The sequence below is a fragment of the Pristiophorus japonicus genome, chromosome 1 (genome assembly GCF_044704955.1).
Source record: "Pristiophorus japonicus isolate sPriJap1 chromosome 1, sPriJap1.hap1, whole genome shotgun sequence".
NCBI classification, from domain to species: domain Eukaryota; kingdom Metazoa; phylum Chordata; class Chondrichthyes; family Pristiophoridae; genus Pristiophorus; species Pristiophorus japonicus.
Window position 1 is genome coordinate 337158359 of NC_091977.1, and position 17824 is coordinate 337176182.

General features: G+C 45.5%; 1 protein-coding gene across 1 annotated transcript in view; it reads right to left on the minus strand.

The window, feature by feature from the left end:
- The window catches only part of itprid1 (ITPR interacting domain containing 1), a 185103-nt gene that overhangs the window by 81124 nt on the left and 86155 nt on the right, over positions 1 to 17824 (minus strand). The window contains exons 11-12 of the mRNA XM_070874657.1: positions 3745 to 3815; positions 121 to 1146 (exon numbers count right to left, since the gene is read on the minus strand). Coding sequence (XP_070730758.1) covers positions 121 to 1146; positions 3745 to 3815 — 1097 coding nt within the window. The remainder of the gene's footprint in view (positions 1 to 120; positions 1147 to 3744; positions 3816 to 17824) is intronic.

Sequence of the window (17824 nt, forward strand, 5' to 3'; positions counted from 1 at the left end):
TCCTGATCTGGTCGGAGTCCTTCCGTAGATGCGACCACTATACAACCAATACATTTCTCCTCCAATGTAAGGAGAGCACTATCCTATGTAAAATGTTTATGCACTGTAGGGTGTACTTACCGGGGAAGCAGAGATAATCTTTGCTGTTTGTTGTAATTGCTGCAATGTCTGGATCAGCTGCGTCTCTGAGGGTGATACAGCAGTCTTTGAGGGACATTTGGTATCCTTACCATTGAACCATGTTGATGAACTATGATGATGGTGACAGTAACAGTGGTGGCAGTGGTCTGGAGTGATCGCACTTGGCCCCTGAGCATTCTCCTCAATATCAAGTAGTCCCCTATCAAATGAAACTGATTTTGTGAGTAGCCTGCCAGATTGAAATTCAGACACAAGTAAAGAGAGGTTCTTTACTTGAGCATGTTGACTTCTTTCAGTAGCATACTCCCCAATGTTCCCATCAGTCTGCACTAAAGCATCTCTCATCTTCCCCTCACTTCCTCTGAACACATTCTCGTGCTTAGAAGTGTCTGCATTTGGCTGAAATAAAAGCGGTAATAATTCTAAAGAACCAATCTCTGTGATGCTTCTTTGTTGCAATTTGTCTTGAGGAATTTGGACGGTCACTAATTTGCTTGTACCAGTAAGATATTCTGGAAGACAACTAGACTCCTCCTGGGTTGTATTCATATTGTTCACAGTTGTTGCATTACTCCTTGCAGAGTTATCATTCTGACTTTCTGCAGCACTGTTTTGAACCTGGATCTGGTTACTCAGCCAAGAACTCGCGTCAGGAGCTGAACCATGCTTCGTAGCCTCTAGGTGTGTTGTGTGAAAACAGCTACTGCTGCCATTTAATCCACTTTTCTCCCCGATGATTTTCTCAGGCCCTGGAGCTGTAATTCTCTGCTGATTACAGAGAGCACAATTAAATGTCTCCTCTTCTTGTAAAACACGAGATGCTGTGCATGCTCCTGAACACTGTGCCTGATCACTGTCGGCAGACTCAGGTATAGAGGTTTGATCAGTAACGCGGCCTGTTGCTTGTCCAGGATCCTCGCACTGGAATGGCCACTGCCTGCTTTCTCGTAACATGGCTTGGCTGTCGATGCTGTCATCACTAACATTTTGCAGTGTTCGTTGAATCTGAAAATGTTCAGCAAACATTAGGTAGAGCACAGGCGAGAAATTAATTATCTGTTTTAAAAGCCTAATATTCCAGTATGATCACTTAATAAGCTCAGATAAAGACCTTTTCTCCATTATTCTAACAGTCAAAGAAGAAAGATCTTTAGAGCACATTTCACTAGCTCAGTGTGTCCAAAAGCGCTTCACAGCCAATTCATTGATTTTGAATGTAGGGACATGCAGCAGTCAATTTGCACACAACAAGGTCCCACAAATAACAATGAAATAAATAACCAAATAATCTAGTTTTGGTGGTGTTGGTTGTGGGAGAAGTATTGGCCAGGACACAAGAAGAACTCCCTGCCATGGGATCTTTTACAGCCACCCCAACAGGCAGACAGGGCCTCGGTTAATTGTCTGATCTGAAAGATGGCAGCTTCAACAGTGCAGCACTAAAGTGCCAGAAACCACGAAAGTGCCAGGCACATTAGGTACTGGAGCATTGCTCAAACCTTTTAAGTTAAAGTAGAGTGTGCTACTGCGACAAGCTGACACAAATGAAAGTCGCAGAGAGTTGAGCGATATTTGAATCTACAATAGCTTGGATGACAATAATTTCTAGGCTATAATAAAGCACTGAATAGCTAATAGGAAATAACACTGAGTACTATTGCGGATGGAGATTGCCAGAAAAAGAACATTCAAGACTCCCCGAGCTAGCCAGTTTATAGGGATTTCAGTAGCACTTTGTACCAGCTGGAGAAACATTATTACAATAAGAAAAGGACACAAATGAAAGGAGTAGCTTTATTAAATTGACCTTAACTTTCTGTCTGTCCCTTTCAATCTCCCCATGGTATTACACAGGGGAGTTAAGATCACGTGTAGTCTTCAAAGTGAAGTGGGCTTAAAAGGTGGGGGCTAATTGGGCCAGAGCATGAAACCATAATTCGGTCTCAGTTTTAAAGCCATACATTCTGTCATTATTTTTATATTACACTGATCTGATATTATTTATTGTTAAATAGCAACACTGATAGCAACTTGGGGGTAGAGAAGTAGCGTTGGTTGGAGCTGCGGTGTAATACAGACTGAGGCACTACATTGCCCGCACTGGCAGGATGATGTAATTGCAGCATGACAAGTTTACATAGGCAGCTTCCAATATAAATGTGAACATACCAGTTTATAATGGGCAATGACGTTGACACAAAAAATGACAACAGGAAATATGGTTTTGTAGGTGCCGATGTAAGATTAGAAAAAATATTATAGATTTTAACTTTAATTTTTCTCTCTTTCTACCTAAGCTGCCTTTTCTATACCTGTTGATCTCTTAAACAGCAACTCTAAAACTCTTTGGGCTAGAAATTGCGTAGCATCCCGTTTGGGGCGATAACTTTTGTGGGAGTGCAAAAGTATCACCGGGCACTACACAAATCCAGTGGATGCGAACTTCCAGTTTAGCACTCCAGGAGAGAAGTGGAGCGTTAAAATGAAGTGCTACCACTTCCCTTGGAGTGCTAAATGGAGAAAGAGGGGCAGTAAGTAGCACAGCGCTGCACAATGTTCCGGGTAGCATTGCCGGAATTACTGCTCTTAATGGGAAGGGCCATTGCTGAGATGATTTGAAGGTAAAGATTCCACTGGTCAGCGACAGCACCTGTGATCCACAAAGATCAGTCCCAAGCACTCTAACAGAGTGCAGGGCTGATCAATCGCGGCATTGGAAAAATTCAAAAATCAGCACAGTGGGGTAAAACAAATGTTTTGGCGTACCTGACCACCAATGACTTTAATTATTGCTCCCCAAACGGCCGGCCGAGGTCACATGCCTCCTGCAGCTACCGGTGTTGACACCCGGCGATGCTGCAGGGGGCGGAAGCGAATTTACGATCCGGGGCAATAATGGGGCGCTGAGCACTGGATGACATCACAATCTCCGGGTCGGTATGGTGTAGCGCCAGCGTTAACCCACCATGCAAGTTCGCGTGTGTCAGTACTTTCACCACTTCTCATCAGTACGCTGTTAGCATCCACTTATTTCCCCTGGAGCCGCTAACGGAAGGCGCAAAAGAGGCCAATTTCTCCCCTTTTACTTAACACAACCTAAATTTTTGTGTTATACAACCTGCTCACTGGGAGGGGTAGATTTTGACTTTGCATGATAGGGTAAAGTGGAGGATAGCGAATCAGCAGAACCGTTTTACATCTCTCCTGATTTTTATTTCCAGTGACTTCAAATTAAAATAGTGCTCATACATTGTGGGGCTGATTCACATGCGACACCGCCTGTGCACGAATGAGCTGACCACACCCTATAATAGCACTTTTCTGGGGCTCTCAATGTGTCACTCATGATACACACCACCATGGGACACCTTCCGGCAACTTAGCAGTTTATTAGTATGGGAGTATTAGTTTATTAGTAGTTGGTTGAAAATGGCTTTCCTCCCGTTTTTAACCAAGAATATTTATTTATTTTCTTGTGACATCATGCAAAGTAATTGGGGCCAAAGAAAAAAACCAAGGTTGGGAAGAAATACTAGCTGCCCACTCCCCCTAGAGATAGTGTATTGCTGCTGTAGGCCAAGCTTGTACAATATGGTTATCTACCTGTGGTGGGACGAATGGCTCCTCCAGAAATCCACTACTGTCTGACTGACAACTATTTTCTCTTTTTATATCTGTTGGAAAAGACAGATGTTTAGCATAGCATGATAATCATCCGGCATCACTGTAAGAGGAAAAGAGTTGCATTTGTATAGTGCCTTTCATTTCCTCAGGATGTTCCAAAGTGCGTTGCAGACAATGCATTTTTTTTTTTTTTTAAGTGTAGTCATTGGTGTTATGCAGGCAAACATGGCAGCAAATTTCCAGACAGTAAGGTGTTACAAACAGACATGAGATGAATGCCAGTTAATCTTGTTTTTGGTGGTGTTGGTTGAGGGATAAAGGTTGGCCTGGGCACCAGGGGCACTTTGCTGCTCTTCAAATTGTGCCTTGGGACATTTTATATCCATCTGAGAAGGTGGACAGGGACTCAATTTAACATTTCACCTGAAAGATGGCACGTCGAACAATGCAGCACTCCCTCAGTGCTGCACTAAAATGTCGGCCAAGATTATGTGCTCCAGTCCTGGAATGAACTCATAGCCTTGTGATTTAGATATGAAAATGCTGCCACTGAGCCAAGGCTGACAATAGGTAATGTAATACTGGTACCAATTTGGATTACGGCAAGTCAAATATTTGCACTTCTCCTATAATTGAATAAGTATTTGATTAATAACATTTTCCAAACACATAAGAAGTGACTTTCTCCTGAAACCTTGAAGGGTAGACATCCAAATTCCCGATATGTCCTCCTGGTGGATGGGACTCCAGACTAGGAACATAAGAACAGGAGTAGGCCATTCAGCCCCTCGACTGTGCTCTGCCATTCAATTAGATTACGGCTGATCGGCGACCTAACTCCATATACCAGCCTTTGACCCATATCCCTTAATAACGTTGTTTAACAGAAAGCTATCAATCTCTGATTTAAAATTAACAATTGATCTAGCATCAATTGTTGTTTGCAGAAAAGAGTTCCAAACTTCTACCACCACTAGGAGCACAACCTTGTAGAATTTACTCTTTAAAGGCTTGTTCGAGAACTTGCTGATGCAATCTGCTGTTCTGCAGTTGCAGCAGTAAATCAGCAGACTGCCCTTCGGTTAAGAAACCAAACTCTTATCTTGCTATCATCTGTAACTCCAGCTCAAACATCTGCCAACTTGCACCAGGTACAATTATATATTTAGCGAGAGACACGAGTTACAATCATGACAGAAGTTATTGATTATGGAGACAACATGGCACATATGACAAAACTCAAACACCAATACAACATTCCCCACGCCAACAATAGAAAAGTACTAATTGATAAATATGTTAATTAAGTGTCTTATCTCTTCATGCCAGGACACTCGGATGCCTTGATATCCACTGCCGTAAAAAAGGTGAGGGTGTGCATATGTGACTTATTAGGGATGTGTTCTCCATATATAGGGCCCAAGTTTCCACACGATAAAAAAACGAGCGCCCCTCTGAGCTGGGCGACCGTTTTTCGCGCCTAAAATGGAGCCTAATAAAAAACGCGCGATTCTGGAGCGCTTTGCAGCTCCTTGTCTGCCTGGCGCAGCGCCCAGGGGGGCGGAGCCTACACTCGCGCCGATTTTGTAAGTGGGAGGGGGCGGGTACTATTTAAATTAGTTTTTTTCCTGCCGGCAACGCTGCGCGTGCGCGTTGGAGCATTCGCGCACGCGCAGTGTGAAGGAAACATTGGCACTCGGCCATTTTTGTAGTTCTTTGTAGCTGTTTAATTTTTGAACATTTTTTAATAAAACAACATTGCCCTTCCATGATCAGCACTGAGGCTTCTTGCAGCAGTGAGAAGGTGCAGGAAGCCTCAGAAAGTTGAGGCAGCCATTTCCCTCCCCCCCCCCCCCGTGGGAACGAACGGAACGGCTCCCCCCGCCGCGGGAACGAACGGAACGGCTTCCCCCCCCTCCCCCCCCGCGGGAACGAACGATGGCTGAAGCACTTTCACACAGGTAGGAAGATGATTTATTTAATCTTTTCTTTGCTTACAAATGTTTATTCAGATTGGATTTATTTGTATAATATTTGTAGAAGTATAAATAAGGATTTATTGTAGAATTTAATGACTTCCCTTTCCCCCCCCCTCCCCCCCCCCACCTCGTTCTGGACGCCTAATTTGTAACCAGCGCCTGATTTTTTAATGTGTAGAACAGGTTTTTTCAGTTCTACAAAAATCTTCACTTGCTCCATTCTAAGTTAGTTTGGAGTATGTTTTCACTGTGGAAACTTTGAAATCAGGCGCAGTGACCGGACACGCCCTCTTTTGAAGAAAAAATTCTGTTCAGGTAGAACAGTTCTACTTTGGACTAGAACTGCAGAAAAAAAAATGTGGAGAATTGCAATTTCTAAGATAGTCCATTCTCCACCAGTTGCTCCTAAAAATCAGGCGCAAATCATGTGGAAACTTGGGTCCATAATACTTTAGCTCCTCTCCCGACCTTCTCGCCCGTCATGGGGGTGGGGGATTAATATTGAGGCTGTATCTCTCTTTCTCTCTCCACAAATGCAGCCTGACATGCTGAATGTTTTCCAGCAATTTCTGTTTTTATTTTAGTTAAAAACATCTTGGGCCCAAGAGTTTCCGCTTTGTGCCCAAGCAGCAATCCAGGCACAAATTGCCTTCAACATTGTCCTAGTTTTTGAAATTGAACTTTTTGTTCACGTTTTTTTTTTGAAACAATTTGCATAATCACAAACATAAAATATTCCATGAACCAGCACAATCAATGTTTGAGAAAGTCATTGTTCATTTTCTTTCTTGCAGTAAAGTAGCCCACAATTTGCGGTCTGGATGATAGTCAACAGGCAGCGTTTGCCATCATTCCGCCTTTAAAACTGATCGCAACTTCAGGATTTAGCGCATGCGCAGCCTAATGTGGAAATCTTGAAATTGTGGTCTGTCATTCACTGCTCCTCCACAGGCGGGATGTGCCCCGCCCACAGAGCCAGCAATCAGTGAAATCACTCAAATCAGGGAAACTGACAAAACCTTCGGCTCTTCTGCGGTATTACCACTAAATTCCCCTCTAAAAGTTCAACCCAAAAGGATTAGGTGTAATTGTGGTTTTAACAGTGCATTGACTGTTAAATAAGATAATGACCCTGAAAAACTAATTTTAATTTTGTTCTCTGTCAAATTTATACATTTTAATAAAAGTTTAATTTTTTAAGAAACTAGTTTGTTCATCTATATTTCAGGTTTGCCATCCCCCCATGTGAGAGTCACAATCCTGCTCTCTCTAACATTTTTAAAAAGTTAGAGTTTTAAGAACTTATTCACTTCCTTGTTCGTTGTCTGTGGGAATTCTGTGTTTTGATTGGCTGCTTAGACAGCTTGTTGACATCACAGCAGCTCGCACTAGGGAATCCCCACTAGGATGATTTGAATTACACGTCGGAAACCCCAAAATTCCCGACCTAGAGATCGCAAGATCTTTAAGCGAAGCGTACTGAAGGGCCAGCAGCGAATGTCTTTGCTTTGCAGCTGACCACAAATTCTAGGCCAATATATTCTTTGATATATTTAAGAGTGGTAACCTGGTGCAATTTTATTAACACAGCTGAAGATGGGTTTATTACATAAAATAAGTATTTTTAATCAGATTGTCTAATCCACCACCTGTGAGTAACCTAATTTTAAATAACTGAAAATGCCTTATGCACTATACAGAACTATTTACTAGTTTTATTAGTGTACAGTAGATTCTTAGTAATTAAATGTTTTTTAATAGTTAAAGACCTAGAAATTGGATATGGCCACAAAACATGCTGTGCCACCTCAAAATAGTCTAGTTAGCGTGTACAATTTGTGCTCAGTCCTCATTAAAATGATTGTAGTCTTGGTTTCAGCGCTAAAACTGCTGCTCATTGGCTTAACACTCAACAGGTGGCCGAATATTGGGTCCAGTCTAATTCCCAGTAATGTGTGTCACAGGCTTTATTCCGTACTTAAAGGGGAGGTGATGCACCTCATTGTCAGAAGTGTAGTTGCAAGAAGACGGCAGTGCAAACCCATAGTGGAGCGCCATCAAAGGGAGAGTGACCACAGATTTTGAGGCACTGGTCATAACCGTGGAGAGGAGGTGTGCTGTCCTCTTCCCAAACATTTGCAGGAAGCCCTTGCCACACAACTTGCAAAGGCAGAAGATAGCCATCCATGTCATGGCCAGCACTGTGGTGCCAAGTTCGGCCATCCCACCATCTGCACCACAAGCCTCACACACCACTCAATGCATCATACCCCCAGCACTCATTTACCAACAATCTCTACCGATCACCACTCACACCTCACAATCAGTGATTCACTTCACCCTCACAACCTTACCAATGCTGCAACACTCACACCCACATCTCACATCTTGCATACACAGATGGCTATTCAACTATGGCAGGCACATCACCCAAACACAATACACCAGAATCACTCTCAAACTTCTCTTTCTCTTGCAAGCCAAGGTCATGCATAAAATCACAGGGAGCAGCAACAGCAGATGGACATCCACAACCAGCTGGAGGAGAGTGTGCTGGAGCTCATAGAGGCCATTACAGCTGGCAAGGTAGAACCCCTTGGGGATAACAAATGTAATATCTCCAAGTTTACAGATGACACTAAGCTGGGTGGCAGTGTGAGCTGTGAGGAGGATGCTAAGAGGCTGCAGGATGACTTGGACAGGTTAGGTGAGTGGGCAAATGCATGGCAGATGAAGTATAATGTGGATAAATGTGAGGTTATCCACTTTGGTGGCAAAAACAGGAAGACAGAATATTATCTGAATGGTGACAGATTAGGAAAAGGGGAGGTGTAATGAAACCTGGGTGTCATGGAACATCAGTCATTGAAAGGTGGCATACAGGTACAGCAGGCAATGAAGGCGGCAAATGGCATGTTGGCCTTCATAGCGAGAGGATTTGAGTATAGCAGCAGTTGTACAGGGCCTTGGTGAAGCCACATCTTGAGTATTGTGTACAGTTTTGGTCTCCTAATCTGAGTAAGGACATTCTTGCTATTGAGGGAGTGCAACGAAGGTTCACCAGACTGATTTCCGGGATGGCAGCACTGACATATGAAGAAAGATTGCATCGACTAGGCTTATATTCACTGGAATTTAGAAGAATGAGAGGGGATCTCATAGAAACACATAACATTTTGATGGGATTGGGCAGGTTAGATGCAGGAAGAATGTTCCCAATGTTGGGGAAGTCCAGAACCAGGGGTCACAGTCTAAGGACAAGGGGTAAGCCATTTAGGACCGAGATGAGGAGAAACATCTTCACTCAGAGAATTGTGAACCTGTGGAATTCTCTACCACAGAAAGCTGTTGAGGCTAGTTCGTTCGATATATTCAAAAGGCCATTATGGCTAAAGGGATCATGCGGTATGGAGAGAAAGCAGGAATGGGGTACTGAAGTTGCATGATCAGCCATGATCAGATTGAATGGTGGTGCATTTTCTATGTTTTTATGTATACTCAATCTCAATTCTTCTTCTGGCATCCTACTTTCCCCTCATCCCACAATCTCTTCTCACTCTCAACCTAGTGGTGCAGTATGCATGCATAGCTTGCTTCCAACCGTCCCCTCACCATAATCCGACTCGTTGGGCTTTCTCCTTTCAGATAATCAACAACAAGCGCCAGATGAGTCTGTCCCCGAGGCGATGCAGGAGAGTGAGGGGGGAGAAGAAGTCACAGCCCCACTGCATCTGTCATTCGCAGATACAAGCTCAGAAACAGACACTGCACGCACTTTAGAGGTTAGTGCAGAAGCGGGATTAGCACAGGGTGAGGCACCAAGCATGAGTGGGTTGCAGCAAGGCCATGGGGAAAGGGTAGCTTGGGGACCATCTCCCTGGAGGGCGAGTTCATGCACAATTTCTGCTACATAGGACTCAGATAAGGACCTCGATGGGGCGGCCTTCAGAAGAAGGGCGATGGGCATGCACACTGAATTGCTAGATGCAATGGCGGTGCCTGTGAGAGGGCCTCTTGGCAATGTCAAAGAACATGGAGGAATCTGCCTCCAACATTGCATTGTGCTTTGCATGGAACTTGAAGCCCAGAATTCCCAGCCTGAAAATGATAGAAGACTCTGAAAGGGACCGTGCCAACCCAGACATGATGGTGCGGTGCGCGGCTACCATTGCAGCACAGGCAGAAGTGACCCACCATCTAAGTGCTGCAGTGGAAGTGCAGACCATTCTCATGAAGTCTTAGCTTGATGCCACCCAAGCTCAGACTGGTGCCAGCATTGCTGGATTTACCAGTGTTGACCGTGGCTTGCAGGGTGTCACAGCAGACCCACAATCTATACTCCAACAGATTGCTAGGAATGATAGAATTCCTGTTCCCACCATTGCCACTCGGCCAGTGCCCTTGCTATTGCCTGTCAGCCAGCCCATACTGCTGTCACCCATGCTGAGGTAGTGCAGTCTACGTCCGGGCCTTCTAGGTTCAGAGCTGTTCAACGTCATCCTGCAAGGCTGTCTGTTGTCTCCCCCATTGAAACTGAGCAGCCTTCCACCAGCTATGCTGCAGCCACTGTGGGAGCACTGTATAGGAGCATTGATCAGGAAAGGGTACCTGAACGACAGGCACTAAGGGATTGCACAAAGGTGATAAGTTCATAGTGTTATTGAAAATATATGTGAATTGATTTAGGAAAAATGTATTAATTTTGTTTGGAATCATTTGTGGTGGCTCTCATTTCAGCTTTGTGCCCAGGAGGACGCTGTGTTATTCCCTGACAGAGGCATGGTATGATGGGGATATGGTGAGCAACAGGGATCTGGGGCTTCATTCATTGCAATGGGTGTCTAATGAGGTTTTCACGGACAGCCTGTCGGGAATTGGGAATTGGTTGCCTTCACCCTTCCTCCTTGTACTCTTCCTCTTCCTTCTCTTCTTCCTCTTTCTCTTCCTCTCCCTCGTTCTCCTCCTGAGATGATCCTGTAATCCCTGCTGGCAAGAGCTGTGCCCTCAGGATGGCCAAATTGTGAAGCATGAAGCAGACCACCATGAAATGGGACAACCTGTGGGATGTGTGGCTCTCGTTATATGAGTGCTGGGCTCGAGTGTTGAGGTTGCAGAGGGGAGTTATGAGCCTGGTGCAGAATGGGTAGCCCTTGTATCTGAGCACCCACCCTCGAGTTTGCTCTGATGGCTGGAAGATTGCTGGCACTGGAAGACTGGCGTAGGAGGAAGGCACTATGACTGCTGGCAGGATAGCGGGCATTGACTATCAGGAAGTGCTGGGCGTGGTTGCACACCAACTACACATTAAGTGAGTGGTAATCTTTGTGGTTCTGGAACATCTCAGGATTGATATACAGCACCCACAAAGCCACGTGTGCAGTCGATGGTGCCTGATACAATGGGGAAACCCGCTGTCCTGGCAAAGCCACATGCGCGCTCATCCTGCTTCTCTCTACTCAGCGATGTGGATCAAGAAGCTGGCTGACATTTGCTCGCGGGATAGAAGTTAAAGGAGAGATCGCAGCGTCCAGTGTTGCCATCTTAAATTTTTTTGCCAACTCTTGGGTCGGCTAGTCTGTTTCTTTCTGTGGTCGGGGCAACCCAGCACTCCGTTTTGGGGGCTTGGCTGCAGGCCCTAGTACCACACTGCCCTGGTGGTCCAGCATAGGCCATCATCTTTAAGCGAAGGGGAGGGGCATTGAAGTGCATCAGCACTATGCGTAGCGCTGCACAACTCACCCCGTTAGCACCGCTGGGCCACCCCTAAAGGAAGTGGAGCGTACGAGATTGCATCTCAAGAAACATCAGCTCAGAGTTGTTGAACTGGAGTCTGAAGTGCAGACATTGTGAGGCATCAGGGAGGGGGAGAGTTATTTTGATGTTTTGTCAAGTCCCGTCCCAAGTGAGTTACCGCCCCCAATCGGGACGCAGAGCAATTTCGTCCACTCTGTCTTGAATATACTCAACATCTGAGCAACTATATAATTGCAGTAAGACGACTTTACTTTTATACTTCAATCCTTTTGTAATAAAGGCTAACATACCATTTGCTTTCCTAATTCCTGCATGTTAACTTTCAGTGATTCGCATACAAGGACACCCAGGTCCCTCTGAGTACCAGTATTTCCCAATCTTTCACCATTTAAAAAATATTCTGCTTTTCTAAAAGCTGTTTCACCTATGTCATTGCTTCCTACGTAGGCAACGACAACTGGATCCTTCCTCTCCCACTCCCAGCCATGAGGAGATGTCCTTAAACCTGGCACCAGGCAGGCAACACAGCCTTTGGATCGACCGGTTGTGGCTGCAGAGAACAATATCTAATCCCCTGACTATACCATCACCTACCACTACAACATTCTTTTTCACTCTCCCACTTGAATGGTCTCCTGTACCATGATGCCATGGTCAGCCTGCTCATCCATCCTGCAGGCTTTTCCCTCATCCACACAGGCAGAAAGAACCTTATACCTGTTTGATAAGGGCAAAGACCAAGGTCTGACTCGTACTCACACCCTCCTGTCCTTGACCATTAATCAGACCAACCTAAGTGGTGTGACTGCCTCCTGGATCAAAATGTCAAGATAACTCCCCTTCCCTGATGCCCACAACGTCTGCATCTCGTACTCCAGCTCAACAACTCTGAGCTGATGTTTCTCGAGATACAGACACTTACTGCAAACGTGGTTGTCCAGGATTGCGATGATCTCCACAAACTCCCACATGCTGCAGTTGCAGCACATCACCTGCACTGCCATCCCAATATAATCTTGTTTTATTTATTTAATGAATTCAAATGTATGTACTTAATCAATCTAGCTTATAGTTTTTAGTTCTTTAACTAATTACTTATTCTAGTTAGCTGCTTAAAAAAAAGCTAGAGATCGTGGGAGAATCAGGTGGACAGTTGGGCTCGCGATTAGGATCTGTCAGCTGTAGATTGCGGTAACTACAGAGGAATTTCCCTGCTACCTATCACAGGAAAAGTTATCGCAAGAATCCTCCTCAACCGTCTTCTCTCTATGGCAGAAGAGCTCCTCCCAGAGTGGCAATGTGGATCTGCCCACTAAGGGGCTCAACAGACATGATCTTCACCATGCGACAAATTCAAGAGAAATGCAGAGAACTACACCAACCTCTATACATGGTCTTCCTTGAACTGACAGAAGCCTATGACACTGTCACCCATGAGGGATTATGGAGTGTACTCTTCAAATTCGGCTGCCTCAAAAATTTGTCACCATCCTCCACTTGCTTCATAATAACATGCAAGCTGTGATCCTGATCAATGGATCCTCCACAGACCCAATTCATGTATGAACCAGGGTGAAGCAAGGCTGTGTCATTACACCAACGCTCTTCTTGATCTTCCTTGTTGCAATGCTACATCTCACCATCAGCAACATTCCTGCTGGAGTGGAGATAATCTATAGAACAAATGGGAAACTGTTCAACCTCCTTTGCCTTCAGTCCAGATCCAAGGTCGTGCCATCCTCTGTCATCGAATTACAATATGCAGATACCGTTTGCATCTGCGCTTACTCGGAGGACGAACTCCAAACCATCGTCAAAACATTCAACGTAGCATACGCGAGCATGGGTTTTACACTAAACAGCCGTAAAACAAAGGTGCTCTATCAACTTGCCCCTGCCACACAGCACTGCCCCCCGATTATCAAAATCCATGATGAGGCCTTGGACAACGTGAACCATTGTCCATACCTCGGGAGCCTACTGTCAACAAGGGTAGACATCGATGATGTGGTCTAACATCGCCTTCAGTGTGCCAGCACAGCCTTTGGTCGCCTGAGGAAGAGAGTGTTTGAAGACCAGAACCTTAAAACTGGCACAATGCTCATGGTCTACAGAGCACTAGTGATACCTGCCCCCATATATGCTTCTGAGACATGGACTATATACAGCAGGCATATCAAAGCACTGGAGAAGCACCATCAACGCTGCCTGAGGACGATCCTGTAAATCCATCAGCAGGATAGGCGCACCGTCAGTGATCTCGCGCAGGCCAACATTCTCAGCATCGAAGCATTGACAACGCTCGATCAGCTCCGATGGACAGGCCACATCGTCCATATGCCCGATATGAGACTCCCAAAGCAAGTGCTCTACTCGGAGCTCCAACACAGCAAATGAGCCCCAGGTGGGCAGAGGAAATGTCTCAAGGACACCCTCAAGGCCTCCTGAAAGAAGTTCAACATCCCCACCGACACCTGGGAATCACTGGCGCAAGATCGTTCAAAATGGGAGAGAATAATCCGTGAGGGCGTCGAACACTTCAAGTCTCTTCACCAGAAGCAAGCGGAGACCAAGCAAATATGGCGGAAGGAGCGCATGAGAACCAAAACACTTCAGAAAAACTGGCACTTCAATCAACTTTCCAACCACCATCTGTCCAACCTGTGACAGGGACTGTAGCTCCCACACTGGACTTAACAGTCATCTGAGAACTCATTTTTAACGTGGAAGCAAGTCAACCTCGACTCCGAGGGACTGCCTATAAGGACGATGGATGATGTTCTAGTTCAAGTCATAGTGTAAGGTTACTAATCTTCAGAAAAACACAGACCATGAACTAAAAATTGATTAATCCAAGCTTTTGGAATTTAATACAAACTTTTGGAATTAAGCTGGACAATTAAGGACATTCTGTGGTCAGGAACCAAAACTGATTTCATGCATAACAATGGAGTTGTCACATGAGGCCTTGAACTTGATTGACCAGGGTGGGAAAACAGCCCATTGGAGGCATCAAGTCTGTAAAAAGAGCGGACAACAAAGGACCCTACGAAATGCTAATTTTTGGATAACAGCGTTCAGTATAAGGAAATATCTTTTGCATTGTCGACTCTGTGTGCAAATTAGTAGCCATTCAAACTCATCACCACAGCCAGTTAAACAAATCACCACATCGATAATCGGATCTCGACCCAGTGGGGAAACTTATTCAAAACCTGGATAAATATGCGAGCAAAAAGCAGCTCAGAGAGAGGACAGGAAGATGGAAGAAGCAGCAGAAAGGAACAGAAGCTGCAGAGAGCAGCCAGAAGAAGAAACAGCAGGTTACGGAATCAACGACCACGAATCTCTGATGATTGTATGTCTAAAGTCAAATTTCTCTCAGAAGTCTAGTCCTGTAGTTTTAGTCGGTTTTTGTTGCGTCATAAAACTAAGACTGGCTAAGCCTAAATTTTGTGCTATGTGTTGTCCTTTCCCACTATAAGTTCCAAAGTCTAAGAATCAGAGTAGAGTGAAAAACAAACACCCTACAATAGGTAGATTAAATTAAATATTTACCTATAACACGAACCACTGCAAGTATTGTAGGCAAAAGGCAGCAGCCTCTTTCCCTCTACACTGAATTCGCACTCTCTCCAAAGTCCTAACTTTTACATTCTGTTTATACTGTACTCGTTTCTGAACAACTCTGTGTGTCTATTTATCTTTATACACCTTTGAGCCACGCCCAAGTTAGAAGTGCTCATTCAGTTTTCTGCTCACAGTAATTAGGCCCTATTCAGCTAATCACTTCCAATACTGGCCTTTTCTGCAACTACACTTCCTTTGCTCCACTATTGGCGGCCATACTTTAGCCATATAGTTTATAAACTCTGGAATTCCCTCCCTAAGCCTCTCCATCCTTCTTTAAGATATTGTTTGACCTGCTGTTTAATAAGTTGTTCAGATTTAACCCTCAACAACAGTTGCAAGCAGTAAATTTGTTTCTTCCCTTCATTTTATTTGCATCTTATTTTCCTTTTTTTGTTCTTCTCAAGAAATTTTTTATCGCTAGTTTTTCCTTTTCTCTTGAGGGCACTGACTCCTTGCTGGGGTAGGGTTCTTGTGATGCTATTCACCTTCGTGTACTTAGTCCCATAAGATTTGACAATATCACAAGGCTACTCCTGCAAAGGATGCACCATCATTGAGCCCAATCTTTTCCTCATCTGATGTTTTACACACACGCCCGCCCCGCACCAGCCATCTCTCCTAATATTTCCTTTGTTGGCTCACTATAGCCTTTAGTGTGAAGCACCCGAAGACGTTTGTGTTGTTGAACGTAATTATTAATGAAAGTCTTCACGTTTGAAGTTATTTTAAAATGAATGGATAGAAAATTCTGCAGGGCCTACCACCCGAATTCCCGATATGTGGTTTTACTGGGCAAAGCTCGTTGCAGGAGTGTGAATTTGGAGGCACATGGAAGCCTGATTCAATGACGAGTGATGTGATGGCATTGCCAAGTGCTGGCAGTGGGATCCCGGTTGGCTCGAGTTGCCTGCTCTTGGGGCCTTTGCCGTTGCTCCAAGCGTCGGGCAGGTTACAGATGCCTGTGACCTCCCTGTCCTCTCCTTGCGCCCTGGGATGCTGCTGCTCCCAGAGGAGCAGTCATCTAGCAGTGCACAGGCAATTGCTAACTCGCTTGCCTGGGCGTTATTTGGTTTGGGATCCTAGCTGGTCCCGGTCCCAATTGGAAGAACTGCCAAGGGTGACCCCTCACTCCTGGGTGTAGCCTTGGCGGCGATGGGGTCTGGGGGTTGCGCCATTTGCTCTTTCAGGCTCGTGGCGGTTGGTGACATCAGGTGCCTGAAAGGTAGAGCCGATCAGGGGCAGGGTATCGATACCGGTGCCGTTGCACTGCTGAGATCGCTTGCTCTGCAGCTTGTCTGGCATCACCCTGGTCCCAGGGGCGCAGGCTACAGCGTTGGGTAGCCCGCTGGACCTGTGTGCTTCCTATGGGTGTTTGCCCGCTACATAATCAGAATACAGTTGAAATCCTGCATCGCACAACGTTCCATTGCTTATTGTAGATAAACTGTAGCTCCGATCACAATCGCCCGACTTTTCTTTGCTTATTACATGTATAAAACTCCGATCATCAATTACAAACTTTATATTTAACTCACAGTTGTTATTACATTGATTGAGAATGTGGGACTGTCCCTTTAAGTGTGGTGGGTTGCTGGCCTCCTTTAAGAGAGCCTTGCTATCTTTACCCCAATCCTCGTCTTCACTTGGTACCACGTGTTGCTCCATCAGCGCTGCACCTCGTGGTCCATCCGCCGCCATCTTTTTCTTCAGTGCCTCACCTCGTTGTTTGGGCGCCACCTTTCTTCCATCCACGATGTCGACTGCTATGATCCTCTTCTCCCCGGGTTCTGCCACCGAAGCTGGGAAATCGCTTTTGGATCCGATTTTCTTCTTCGAGTCCTGCCACTGGAGCCAGGAAGGTGCGTTTGGGTTGTCTCAGTTGGATCATCTCTGCACAATCGTGCTGAGTGATCTGTGCTTCGGGTGCTGTGCTGGTCTGCTCTCTGGCGCTGGATCCAATCTCAGGTGAGGGTTTGCTTTGCCTTTGAGCGCGGGGGACGTCGATTGCTGGAGGGATGAAATCTTCCCAGCTCCAATGGATCTTCTCCACCCACCTTCTTCCGAGTAGCGTTGGTCCATCACCTGCAACTATCCACAGTGGAAACTTGTGCACCGCGCCATCATGGAATACCTTAACATTCGCACTACCAACGACTGGGATAAGTTCATTGGTGTAGGTGAGCAGCTTTGCTTGAACTGGGACCAACTTGGGTCGTTCAGCTTGAGTGTCCCATAACCTCTCAAAGGCTTCTTGATTCATTACTGACTGGCTCGCCCCCGTGTCCACCTCCATGAAGACTGGAGCGTTGTTTATCTTGACTTCCATCCTCAATGGGGAACATTCTGTGGTGCAAGTAAACATTTCGTACACCTCATCATGGGGCTGAGCTGCCTCTCTGATCACTTCTTCATAATCCGTGCTGGATTCATGGCCCTCTGCAAACTCATCATCAACACGGTGAGTCCTATTTCTTTTACACATTCGCTGGAGGTGGCCCTTTGTGCTACAGCCTTTACACACATAGTCCTTAAAACAGCACTGGTGAGCCCTGTGATTCCCTCTGCAACGCCAGCATGTTGCTAACCGATTAGCCCCCTTCAGCGGACTCAGAGTTAAGGGACTCGGGAGCATGTTCTCTCACCTCTGAGAAGATTCACATTCTATAATCCAGCCTCTAAAAGGTGCCATTCTG